Below are 13916 nucleotides of genomic sequence, written 5' to 3'. Positions count from 1 at the left end.
TATTTTTCAATGCAAACTTCAAGTAGACCAAGTACCTATTTCCCGGCTAAAAAATGGTTTGAGCATCTGGTCTGCATTATGATTGGTGAGCACGTTTTACGGTTTCACTCAAGGCGATCATTCAACGAGAAAACCATTTGCTTCAAACGCGTTGGAGCTTTCCACTACCGATTATTCAGTCGTGCAGTTTTCCGTAGCAATCACCACAGTCACCGAAATAGAAGCGGTACAGATAAGGGTAACCCGTTTTGTTAATACCAAATGTTTCCGTTCTAGTTCTCCGTCTCTAATTTTACAATTACAAGAAAGTCTACATTTAAACGATGAGTGTAATTGTCTATCTTGATCTCTAAAGCTGAAGTATGTACCCGCGAAGGTCCGGTATCAGTTGTTGCACTGCTGCAGGTGTTAATATATACATTATAAATCAATGTATGCAAATGGGTTAACAGTTCATCTTGGATATAAGAGCCACCAGAAATTACCAAGACGCAGAAAAGCTTCCAGAGTGACACCTCGTCTTCTCTGGCGCATATACCCTCATCGAAGAAGGAAATGAAACCAAAACAAAAGTCACCGTGGAGCCATGTATTTCGCTAAAAACGTGGTTCTCAAAAACGATTTTCGCTGAGACGTAACAGGTCGCCATTTTCGCTGTGATAGTATACGCTGTGCAAGTGCGTCTCTGCGCATGAGAGGAGGCAGTGAGAGGGAAGAGGGAGGGTACCGCCGTAGCCAATGGGGCTCCCCGAGTGGAGTAACCGGGAGAGGAGATATGCGCAGAACGCTCGGTTACTTGCAGGGAGCGTATTTTCTAGAGATGGGGAGGAATCCAGAATTTTCCGAATCTGACTCCAAGGAAGGTTCTATGAATCAACGAATCTTGAATCTTTCAAATCCTTTCTTTAAAAAAAGGGTTTAGAAAGCCACGGAAAAAAACTTGTACTGAAGTGTCTTGAAGCGGAATATGATAACAAACAATATTTCAGTTTCAGAAGAAGATATATGCCCATATATAGTTCTTCTTGAACGTAATTTATTTAACGTGTTGCTCATTGACTATACAAGAAATACATAAATTCTCGAGTCCGAATTATTTCCATAAAACTAAGCCACTATATCAAAAGCAAAACCATGTTATACTTTCAAACTTGTAATGTAGCCGTTCTTGCCTGAACTCTTTTAGTCGAGAGCAATGTAAACAAACAAACGAGAAAACACGCGTCGGTCAATGAGGCTTTCGGCGGTCTCCGGAGGCGTCAATTTGAAAAAGAAACAAACAAACGTGGTTGGTGGATTCGCCAATTTGGGCACTGGGTTTCGGTTGGCACATCCCTAGTATTTTCTATCCGAGCGCACGTCTGCTCTCCTCGACAGCCAGCAAACAACTGACTGGGGCGCCGCGCCGCGGCAGCTACGCATGCGCGCGCGCTCCTAGCGCCCTCTGCGCCGCCCGCGGGTGGTTTCGGTTTCGCTCTCTGCTACGAGGCTCACTAACTTAGATTCCTCTAATGTTGAACTCCAATGGCAGATTCGGAGCGTTTCCAGAGCAACTTTCGTTGCTCCGCCGAGAGCAAGTCTGTTCGATTGGCAGATTGGGAACAGTTCTGGGGTCTTCCAATGGGAGCTTCGGAGCGACATTCGAGCCAAGGTCGCTCCAGACTGCTCCGCCAAAATAGGCAGATTCAACCGGAACTCTACGTGACGTGTCACTTGTCGCTCGTGCTACCTATTTCCTGTCTCTGCTTCGGCAACATGGCCGCTTCCCGACGCGTCTTCGCCGTGACTAGTATTTCGCGTCGTACGTTAGCAATTTCCTTTCTTGAAGAAAGCAATAAGCCAGACATCACCAGGGCAACGTTAGGAGATTAGGAGGACCTTGATGTTGCAAAACATGGCGTTGTATCGGAACATGAGTACAATCTTCTTCTTCTTCTTCCTCCGTCTCTGGCCGCCATCCACCAAGGAAGATTGGCCAGGGCTAAACTCCAAGTTGGGCGCAAGTGTTCCAGTCGCAGATTCGGACCACTTGCTCTAGGCCAGATCAAGGCTCCACTGCGGAGTGTGTCACTTGCTCCGACTCTGCCATTGGAATTCAACATAAAACGAGCTTCGCTCTCCTCCCTCCCTTCTTTCCCCACATATTCCGGTATACACAGTCTATAGGGCTGTTGCAGTGAAGTTTGCACAGCGCCATTTCGGGCCCAAACGGCCGCGGATCCCAACAGTAAGGAGTTCCATCAGCGGGTTTTGCATGGTGTGTCAAACGGTATGGTGCCAAGGAAGCTACAAAACCTGTAGGAAATCAACAGAAAAAGCGGTGCTTCTTGAAAAGCGCGAACAACTCGAAACCGTGTACTTGAAAGTGCCGCGTCGTCTGCTAAACTGGGGAGTGTTGCATGATTTGGGGCGCTGATGTTGCTGCTCACTCGCGCCACCTGGCCCAGAGCAACAGGCCCATAGAGGCATGCACCTGAGAGTACGGGACCATTTTTTCCGGGACCATTCTTGCTTACACCCAAATTTGTCGCACCACACGAAGTCGGTGTAGTTTACATTGTTGCACACTTGGAAATTCCACATAGTACTTACAATGTTTCCCATCTGGCACGAATAAAAAAAGAATTATCGATTCCAGTGGGCTCTGCCCCTTCGTAGAAATGTCATCGACAGGATATCGGCGAAATTATTGAAAATTCTGTATAAATTCTGATCATGCCAATGATGCTAGTACTTTTGGACCAGGGTGCCCGGAGAGCCTGTCTCATTTTAATTAACGATGTGGCGCAATCCATTCTTCCTTTGTGCGCTTACAAACTGCTCTTTTGTAAGATGTAGCGTAAATCTGTAAAAGCAAATCCGTAAGTTCGTCATATCTAAAACCTTTGGCCACATCTCCTCCCGTTATTGAACCCGAAAAAAAGTATGCATCCATGCAGCGCAAAATAAAATAACAAAAAAAAATTATATTTTTCAGTTCAGTTTATTTTCGTCTCAATTTGAGCTTCCTGAAATGATAGCGTACATACTATAGCTGCCTCCCCCATGAATGACGTGTTGCTGTGCTGCTGATTCACTTTTCTTTCCTGTTGGTGTTGTCCACATGTGCCGTGTGTGTGTGTGTGATATGAGAATGCTCTTTTTTCTTGCCTTTCTTTTCCCCTCTGGGTTATTTCTGCCCCCCCTTTCCCCTGGGCCCCCCTCACCCCCTCTTGAAGACTTCAGTGAAAGGCCTCCGGTCGGTGATATCGTTCTCTGCCAAGAAGGACCAAGCTGCATCTTAGCTTGCCTGCTACCGTGCATGCGTGCGTCACTCTCTTTTTATCTATATCTTTGTTTCGTAGATTCATTGATTTTATATTGATTGATTGATTGACGCGTTCAGTGAGTATCATGGTCCGTGTCTCTAAATGATGGGGGGTAGCACGTGAAAAGTTTGAAGATGAGGAAAAAAAAAGGAAGCTTGAAAAGCCAGGGGGAAATAAATTGAGAAGAGAAGAGTGCTGGCTATGCAATATAAGTCTAGGGTGAATCTAAAGAGGTTTGAAGCGAGGCAAACTTTTAGCTATTCCAAAATTAATATCTGCCGTGGGTCTCGAATGTGCATCTGAAAGAGAGTCCAAAGCCTATGTAATGAGATTAACGTGAATCGGTGGTGAGCTGAAGTAAGTCTAAAATGATTCAAATTATTCAAAATTAGCTAACCACTTACAAGACACTGCAAAAAAAGTAAATAAGAAACTACAAAGTACATTGTTTTTTTTAAAAAAAGCTAATCAAATATATATATATAAGAGAGGGGAAAACATTTTCAAATCACGTGGTGAATGAATAAATTGAATTGAAATTGAATTGAATTGAAATGCAGAAGGGTACCTGCTAGAACCAAATCACAACCTAAACTGCATGGTGTGCATTTTCTTTTTGTACCTGTTAAAATAACCGACCGTCGAGTCTCATGCCACGAAAAAAAGACATGGACAAAACTTTAAAAAATACACGCCATGTTGTTGCAAATGACCTGCATGTTTAGTGACATGAAGTAGCTGCAGTAACTTTTATGTTCGATTCGCGTCCTGAGTTCCACATTGTTTCGTTTCATGTAATGCTACATTGCACATGGCAGAAGGCCACAGTTAAGCCGACATTCAATTTTTGACCTGCCTCTTTGCTCGTGTGCTCTTTTGAAAAGCAGACGGCTTCTGCTTTTCTGTTTTTGGTGTTGGTGTGGTAGTGACATATTTTGGCTTCTTTCTGTATTGCGTTGTGTCGGCTGGCTTGAAGTGTTGCTGTCGCTTGAGATGGAGCTTTCAGCTTGGTCGTGGTGTGTGTCGTGTCCCTTTTCGTTATTGGCTTTCGTAATGTCAGTTATCTATGCCGCGTGATGTGTGTGTGTGTTTTTTTGTGTTTGTGTATTTTCTAGTTGAAGAAATGAGGAACAAACAGGTGATGGAGGGATATAAAGGGCGAGGAGGGCTTTCGTGCTGCTGTAATGGTAGGAGTGGAATAGAAATTTTAACAATAAAATTACATCGATGTGTGCGCGTAAAATTTATGTTTTAATGGCCTGACTTGTTCTTATAATAAGTAAAAACCCCCTTAAATTATAGAGGGACACAAAAGATGTTTTTGAGTGGTTATCTAATAAATAATCTCGTAATTCCGACTTGGATTATCAGGAGGCAGAAAAGACAGGTACGAATATTAGATTATACAAGGTCGATGATATTTGATTATTTGCAAAAGATAGAGGCCATACCAAAGTGCAGTACCAGATTAGTACTTTCTTTAGTCGAGCCCGTTTATAACGATATTGACGGGGACGCGAAATCCGATCGTTATATCAGAGTATCGTTATAAATGAACTTTTGCGAGATCGCCTGTCGGGATCACGTCAACGAAGCAGAACGGTACAACTAGAACGCCGCGGAACGTGCACGTGACTTCCTCCATTGCTCGTCATACAGTGCCGTAATCATCATTGTTCTCACTCTTGGAACTACGTTGTCCTTTAGAACACACCTCGCACTCGGTAATTGGTCGACACGTGTTTGAGTGGCGAGGCGCACTGTCTGCCAACTCACTTTTTGGAAGACACGGTACTTCGCAACGACGTTTTGCACCGGTACAAAATCCGTCGACGTCGAGCACGTGCAACTTCAAGTCGAGCAATGTGCCTTTCCTCATCAAAATGGGACCCGGAACTGCAGACGCTATCGTAGCACACGAGGAAAAAAAGAAAAAAAAGAGAGAGAGAAAAAATGGGGGGCGAGAGGACGATGTGGAGAGGGAGCAACCTCCTCTACTTCTCGCCTGCGAAATCCCGCTCTCTGTACGGCGCGCATCAAATCCCCGCGTTCTCACTTTAATGCTCATGGAGGCTCTAGAAAATGCATCCTTAATTTATTTTCGATTAATAAATGCAATCTTTTTCCTCGATTTTCGCGCGCGCGTATTACGCGCGCAGTGAGAATTCTGATCGCTGTATGCGAGAAAATTCTTTCTTGACGATCGCTATATCCAAGACTTCTTTGCATGTACCTCAAAAGGGTGAGCTGACGGGAACCAGCAGTTTGATCGTAAAATCAGAGTTATCGTTATATCGAGGATCGTAATAAACGGGCTCGACATATGTGCACTGGGGAAGAAAATCAGAATGCATAGTGTTTTTCTTCCAACGTTTTTTTTTTTTTTTGAACTGTAATATCTTTACATATGTATTGCTATATGTCACTGGCAGTTCAAGATTAGGGAACTTTGTGTCAGCTAGAAATCTTGGTGATAAAATTGCTTCTTGATCAAGAGGATATGCAAGTGTGATGGAATGAGGTGCAGAATAATGTGCAACAATGCTCTGGCCACTTGTTGTGCGTTCGAACTGTCGAACTCTGCTTATGGCTGGAGCACGCCCGACTTTTGTTTCAATTTGGTTTGGCTACCAGTGGCATATTTTGGCCCTCTTGCAATCATCAGTGCATTCACTATTGAGGACCCTCTTGTAACCATGTACAATGCAGTGTGTCTGTTTGTCTTTCGTCTGTGCCTTGCTCATGTTGAAACATGCTCACAGTGTCACTTGACATGCAGGTCATTCATACAACGTGTCTGTGTTTGTCTTGATGTGTTGAGAGTGTTCTGTGCAATGAGATGCTTTCTCCTGTTATCTGAGTGGAAGAACACAATTAGTGAGAGTGTGAGACTACATAGGGAAAATAGGTTGTGCGTGGAGAAGTAACCTGCATTTAGGGACAATAGGGAAATAACTCAAGGTAGGGACATTGTATTGGAAAAGTAACCTGAGTTTCCAGCGTGGAGAGGAATAATATAAGTTAAGGAATATTGCATAGTGTAAATAATGTAAGTAATGTACTTTACAGCAAAAGTAACGCAAGTCTAGGGATGCTGTACATGGTGTCTCAACTAACATGCACCAAGACGTAAAATAAGACGGAGTGCTCCATCCGAATGGGTCGAACTGAATGTTCTTAGTAGTTGTGTGTCATAGCTGCCGCTATACTTTCACCTTGTGCCTAATAAAACAAAAATTGATAAGAATAATTAGCAACTCTGAAAATATTGGTTTGTGAGCCGAGGTGTCAAGTTGGTGGCTTGGTTTCCAACAAGGTAGTATGCTTCGCGTAGCTAAAAAGATATTCCAAGGAATTAAAAAAGAAATACCACACGAAAATGTGGTAGAGCTGCTTTTTCCGTGACCCCGCCCATTGTACTGAATGGGAAATAAACTAAAATGAAATGAAATGAAAATGAAAATGTGCCCGAGCAACCGCAATTATAAGGCACGTCTTCGTGTTAGTTGGGATGCCTTGTACTACATTGGAAACTACTGGAAACTATTGGATACTACTGAAAAAAGAAAAACTTTAGTTACTATACTAGAGAAAAACTTTAGTGGAGAGACATTGCACTGGTGAAATAATTCAGCATTCTAAATTGGCCAAAATAACCCAAGCCTATAAAGGACAGTTTAGAGACACAGTTTTTGCGCAGTAAAAATAATGCGAGTTTAGGGACACGAAAATTACTGCTCTGTCGCTGTCGTGTGCATTTCTTGCTTGTCACGCTTCTGCGGCACAGTTATATAAAACGTAACGCTAAGCAGCGATTGCACAATTCATTATGCAGCATATCGAGCAGTTCTCTGACTGCACATGGCAACTTTGCATGAATACAAACATAAAAAGGCTGCGTTATCTGGAGTCCGCTGCCTCACAAAAAAAAATTACAGAAATTCTGTTCAAGCACCGTGCTCCAATCCAACTTACCAAAGAAATAAGTCGAATTTTGGAACACGATGCAAAACGAAACCACACGCATCACACCTCGTCTCACCTATCTTTCTCTCTCTCTATCCCTTTCCCTTCTTTCTTTCTTCCCCGAATCCAGCAAAGTCGATTGTTCATCCCGAAACTGCCCAGCCTTAGCATAGGATCCTAAAGGGTGACGTCGATGATGATGATGATGATGATGATGATGATGCGGCCGCCGTGGTTGGCACGGTGCGCTCACGTGCTGCAGACGGACAACAACCCGCCGGGGTTCCCTCCTCCGAAACCTGACCTCCTCCCCTCTTACACCTTCTAGAAACAAAGAAGAAAAGTGACCACTGTACTTCGTAGTCCCCCCAACAGCATCAACGACGAAGCATAGTGGACTCTACCCCGGTGACATCTTTTTCTTCCCCTTGCTCCAGTGACCTGTTCTATGAAAAAGAAAAATTGTCATTGTACATAAAAAATAGGAGAGTGTACTACTACTACTACTACTACTACTGCTACTACTACTACTACTACTTTCTCCCTGTTATAGCTACCGTGCTTTGCCAAATTGCACGAATCTCGGACGAGTATCGCCGATCACTATGTGTACCTTTAGAGGGGAAGCAGAACGTAGTAGAAGGAGGAAAGCTAGCTGGTGTAAAAGTGAAGAGGGTGACGTCTGCTTGTGTCCGAGGAGAAATGGGAAGACGGAAAGAAATGGACAATATGGACATCTGTACTTAAACGAGGCCTGCTCGATCTCCCCTTCGCAGACCACCTTCTCTTTGCAGAAACGAAACTACCACATGGTATCTCACCTCACTTACACACACGCACAACATTGCACACTGCTTACATGGAATTGCACCATATATATATATATTTCTTTTTTTCTGGGCATTGTCGCGATGCCAAAGTAAAACAAAAATAATGTAATCTCCACCCAATGCATTTAATCGTCATATTTAAACCAGCCAATGCAGCCGTCTCCTCTGCGTTCATGCCATGACCTCCGGGTATAGCGTCGTATGACGCTGAAACTGCACCGTATGTTAGAGGCCACCTAAAACAAAATCCAACAGATGATGTTATTATTTGGCTTGAGTAGGCTGGCCAAATGCATGGTGTGTAAATTACATAATTCTTTCGTTTTATTTTTGTATCGCAAGAATGGTGGGCAAACATTGTAGTCAAACCGCAGTGCAGACAATGTCAGTATGCAAAGTTCGAGTCAGGCAAGTCATCGCCCAGCATTTCATCAGTACGATCACGTGTGTGGCATGAGAGAGCAGAGTGCACAAGGCCTGCTCAATGCTTATCATTAGTCGTCCCACAAATCTAAGTCGCCCTTTGAGGCACAAGGCCAACGGAAGTGAGCCGTCTTCACCTGTATCTGTGCAGCCTCTTGTAATCTCTGTAGCAGACGACACCCAGACTTTATACAATGGCACCAAGCTAAACCAACGCCAGCTAGATAGAGAAAGCCTGCTTACTCGACGACGTGACGTAACAACTAAGAGTCAGCCAATCAGAATCGTGTTTTCAACGGCGGTAGCCAATCATGAACGTGCTTTGGTCGTAGCCATGGAGACGAACCACCGTCGTCTGCGAGTAGTGATTGAACGTCCTCGCGTACTAACTCGGAAATCTTTAAATATCGCTCAAAAGGGTCCCATATCTTTCTCAAGATTGATTTTCTGGAAAGCGTGTTGCACTTTTTGTCTGCGGATTCAGGTCTACAGGTTCCGAGTTATCTGCAGTCATTAGCGAGTTCATGAATTCGCAGAACAGCGAGTAGCAGAGGAACAGTAGCAGACGAATTCCGACTTTATATGTCCACGTAGAGAAGGGTGGAGAGGAGGCAATAAGCAGGCCTTCTGTATCTATGTGGCGTTGGCTAAACAGGGCCTGCACCCTCTCCCTTCTACGTTACGTGATAACATATATAGTGTCCAGGTGTCGTCTGTTGTTGCCGAATCACTCTCCAATGAAAATTCAGTACCTCGCACAGACGATTTCAGAAAAAAAGACGATTGACGGAACACTAGGGATGCGTCGCGTTGAGCAGCGAGCAGGTGGCCCATATTGGTACGGACCGTTTTATTATTCCTTTGTCTTTCCCGCTTCTCCTCGGAATCGAGACAGTACTACCCTCTTCATGAAGCCGACGACATTTACCTATAGTGAGAAACCTGAGGGCGTATTTTCGTCGTTAACGGAGTCTTGGCACTATAGTGTTATACGGCTGCTGACCTTGCTTTTGGCGGAGAGGTGGGCTTGTGTCATAAGAATTTTTTTCGTTGTGGTCCCGCCCGCTGTGCACGTCACCAGCGAAGACTGCCACGTAGACAAGATAACACGGAGCAGGAATCAAGAAAAGACATCTCTACCGTGCTACAGTTTCACATGTCTATCAGATATAAGCCTTCTTCCACCAGCACGTTCCGTATAGGTGGGAGCAGTCACGTGACACAGACACAACTCCCCAGTGGGAAGAAACAGACATCACGACCTGACACGACGACGAAAATGTGGCCTCGGGGACCTATCTTAAAAAAAAAAAAAAAATACGAGCGAGTGAATAAGATGTGCGTGTTCCCTCGAGACATTTTTTGTAGGGTGTACCTTTGTTGATGGAAAGGATGAAGACATGGTACCTTTTTTTTTAACAACAATTTTTCAGTTAGAGGTGGTTTACAAACTGTCTCTCTTCGGCTTACGTTCCTTCAGTTGACTCTGCGAAGAGCACTTGGAATTGCGAGACTATTGGGAAACTACAACTAGGACTATAGGACTATAAGTAACCACATGTTACTGGAGCAATTATGTCGAGGAAGTTTACAGTACAGTGACTTGTTTTACAGAGTCATTGAGCTTGATTTTGAGGCTTTTCATCCTAGATAGTTTAGTTAGTCAAAGTACCGTTTCCACTACTTTCCATTGCCTTCGTGAGTACCGATACTTAGTCGATGTGATAGCGGCGTGTTTACAGAGCCTCGCTGAAAGACATAGTACCTTCTAGCTTTGTAACGAGAAACTTCTATAGCGGTGACTTTGAACGTGTGTAAAAGTCGGAAGAATTTAAGTCAGTGCTTAGCGTGACAGCGAGCAATTTCTTTTTGTGAAGTTGTAACTTGAAAAGAGTTGGTCTGTGAGCTATACGCAGCTCTGTTGAACAGTTTCATTTCTTAGATGTGTCCAATCCGTTGTGGCTAAGGATGCAATTTGAATGTGAAAATATTTTGATACATTTGTTGTATGTTCACTGGTGCTTAAGCAGGGCACTCTGTCAAGACCATGATTTGAGTCACGTGACATTTTTGTTGTTGCAGAGATGTCTGCTATGTTTGTTGCATTTGTCGAGGTGTGCGCTTGTTAACAGGTCTGAGGCGGTGATGGCAGGATGGTGAGGAAAGAAGAGAGAGAGAATTTTACTATTGGCATCAAAGCTGCAAGCATTGTGGGATTCTGAGATTAGTTCAGGTATAGTGTGCAGGAACTCTACTACTAATGATCTGAGACTAAACACCTAGAACAAATCTATGATCATGTATCTAGTGTGAGAACTGACACGTAGTAGAAGAACAGTGTATTCGATTTAGTGTCTAGGAACCGGTACCTATCGCGAGGACACAGTGCTTGAACTTACACTTGAGCAGATACGTAGTATACCAGGACACTGTCTGACAATTGGTACAAAGAAAACGGGTGCATAGGTGCACTGGAAAACTGATACCAGGTCACTGTACTGAACTCACAGAGCCGCTTATGGGACCCAGTACAAGAACTGGACAGCTAGTACCAGGATTGTAGCATAGCTATAATGCTTGAGAACAGACACCTGGTACCAAAACGCTGTCCTGGAACTGGTGCTTGAGATGCAACACCTGGTACAAGAGCAGTGTACCGGACCTAGTACCAGGACTGACACCTCTGTACCAGGGTGCTGTACCATAACTATAGTGCCTAGTGCTCACCTAGTTCGAGAAACTGGGTATACTGAAAAGTGGCACACAAATCCTGCACGTACACTAAACCAAAAGTAAGGCACGATACTGATAACCACCAGTATATGTTCATATCTGGCATATCTTTAGTAAAAACGAGCAATATTTTGCAGCGTAACATTTCGTTTGGATCATCGTAGACAAGGGGCTGGCAACATTGCACTTGTAGTTGCTTCGCGGCGCTAACACGGAATTAAAAAAAAACAAAAAAAACAAAAAAACATTGCACTTGTAAACCCTGTTCCCTCCTGCCCCCTGTTCTGTCATCACCGGTTCAAAAATGCAGAGGGTAATATATTGTGCAGTGCAGCATTGTTTTGTTTGCTGTACTGTTGCTGTTGTTGCATGTTCACGGTTCATGTTCATTCCATTTCATTCTTTTTTTTTTCTCGTGCAACATAACATTGGCTGTATGCAGTGCCGCTGTCTATGGGGGGCAATTGCCCCCCTTGCCTCCCAAGCCCACTTGAATGGGCACCAAAGGGACAAAAATAGACGGCGGCACTGACTGTGTGACCATGTTGGACCACTTTCAAAGCTCATTTGAACTTTTTTTTTACTTAGAAATATTTATATTTGTCCCAGCTAATCAGATTTTCGCATCTGCTTTTCCACAAAAGATGTTTTTCAATGTATTTCGGGAAGCATGTAATTCAGACAACCCATGGTTAGTACAGAGGTGAAAATTTGTATAGTCGCATAATGCTTATCTGAATTATTGTATCTCAAGGCAACATTAACAGCAGTCATGCCTGTGATTGTTGTGACATGATGGATCTTTTGCGGAATAGATTAAGATAAGCATGAGCAGCATCGAAACATCAATAAGTGTGAGGCACCCAATATTTAGCTCTGCATCTCTGCATAAAAACAGGGAAAAAAATTACGAAGACAATCGGCAGAAAATGCCAAAAAGGGCCTGTTTATGCTAGTTTTTGCAGAACGGAAATAATTTTTCGTAAGCAACATGCTTTTTTTTAATACCAAGATCAAGTGTAACAAAAGTGTACTACTAAAGAGTGTACAATGACCTTATTTGTAGTACTAAATGTACAGGTAAGACATAAAAGTCTCCTTATGCTTGTGGGGCCGTAGCATTCCATGATTACAGCGTCGCATTCCATGATTGATTGATTTCATTGATTGATTGATTTTCTTTGAATGGGACTCTTGTAAATATTTTGTACAGTGTAGAGCTGCTTGTTTGTACATCACAGAAAGTTCGATACATTGCAGTGTGACGCTTTTCTTTTTGGTTTCTGCTACATTAACGAAATCCAATGCCAAAGTTGTTTAGATGCATGTTGAGGGAAGGCTACGCAGCATTAATTTTTGTTCAAAGGTGACGTCACTTCTCAATAAATTAAAATGAATAGCATCAAGTAGGTTCGCAGTTTCTTCTGAATTGCATAGGCGAAGAAGAACGAATGCATCCATACTGCTGTAGACAGTGACAGGCAATCATGCGTCAAAATTTGTTTTAGGTATAGCTGCATAATAAAAACTATTTTGAAATTAAATTGAGTCCCTGTCAGTATAAGAAATATTATAGCTAATGAGACACATTAATTATTTCGTAGCACGTTTCGCTAATGTGTTATTTCGGAACAAGGTACTGCAGCGAGTTAAAAAGTGACAGGTGTGGTAGAGAGTTTTCTAAATGCACATAAAAATCATCTATTCTAAAAGTAGCACACTATTTTGTTGCTACTGGACCGTGTTGAAGGATAGAGTCTGGAAACAAAAATGGCAACGCAATACTCTCATGTGAAACACTTTCTGGTACCCTATGGCTGACTTGCAAGTTCAGATAGACGACAGTGTAATTTCGAAGGTCACTGCTTTTAGAAATTACGAGCCACACAGAAGTATGTTTCTTGGAATGTCTTTTGTTGTTATTGGTTATGAAAGTGTCACACTAGCTTAAAGGAGCAATGAAATGACAGCATTGCTTGAAACCCTGCTTCACCCATCAAGCAATCTGTCAGGGGCCACCGTGCAAAACACATTTGCTAAATGGCATCTCATTGCTGCACAATTTAGTTTACAAAAACACCCTCAAAAACCATCCGTGATGGTTAGAGGCCCAGCTCGATCTCATGATGTGGTGTAATCAGATCAGTGTGATAGATAAGGTCAGCGTAACGAGCAGCTGCGAGGTCCCATTTCCCAACATCGTCTACTGGCTCTCTGAAGTTGCTGAAGGGTTTCTACAGGCTGTGCAGATCACGCGCATTAGAGGTCAGCTACGATCATCATTCTTGAACAAGAGCGCACGTTATTTGTTGCACAATCCGCTGCAGCCAAAACATGTATGGAGGGGACACTCACTGCTCCTTTAATACTACGTACGTTACATAAATACATATATATGTACATAAAATCATATATGCACACTTCCAGATAGAGTTTCCAGGCCTTAGAAGGGAATATGTGCGTGTATATTCTCGAAGAGAAAATGTTTGTAAACTGCCTTTAACAGAGATGTGTTCTCTATTTCACATGAAACCGGACTAGAGCGTGTAAATTAAGTGTTAATTAAAAGAGACGTTGTTACGGCAACCAGTGTTTCCTTCATCGCATGGACTATACTGCACGTTGTTGTACGGAATCTATGAAAGCCCTCTCTTGT

General features: G+C 43.2%; 1 protein-coding gene across 4 annotated transcripts in view; it reads left to right on the top strand.

Annotated features, from left to right (window-relative positions):
• Window positions 1–13846, top strand: part of LOC135397293 (regulator of G-protein signaling 7-like) — a 36775-nt gene extending 22929 nt beyond the window's left edge. Inside the window, exons 14-15 of one of the 4 annotated variants that reach the window (XM_064628756.1) lie at window positions 3219–3305; window positions 7603–7774. In XM_064628756.1, coding sequence (XP_064484826.1) covers window positions 3219–3284 — 66 coding nt within the window. In that variant the 3' untranslated portion in view covers window positions 3285–3305; window positions 7603–7774. Of the gene's footprint in view, window positions 1–3218; window positions 3306–7404 lie in introns of all 4 variants that reach the window. The other 3 variants (XM_064628754.1, XM_064628757.1, XM_064628758.1) reach the window with 3 other exon arrangements.
• Window positions 13847–13916: the final 70 nt, after the last annotated feature.

This window comes from Ornithodoros turicata, chromosome 6 (assembly GCF_037126465.1).
Source record: "Ornithodoros turicata isolate Travis chromosome 6, ASM3712646v1, whole genome shotgun sequence".
NCBI lineage: Eukaryota > Metazoa > Arthropoda > Arachnida > Ixodida > Argasidae > Ornithodoros > Ornithodoros turicata.
The sequence above is the reverse complement of the archived record's forward strand: the minus strand, read 5'-3'. Positions and strand labels throughout refer to the sequence as shown.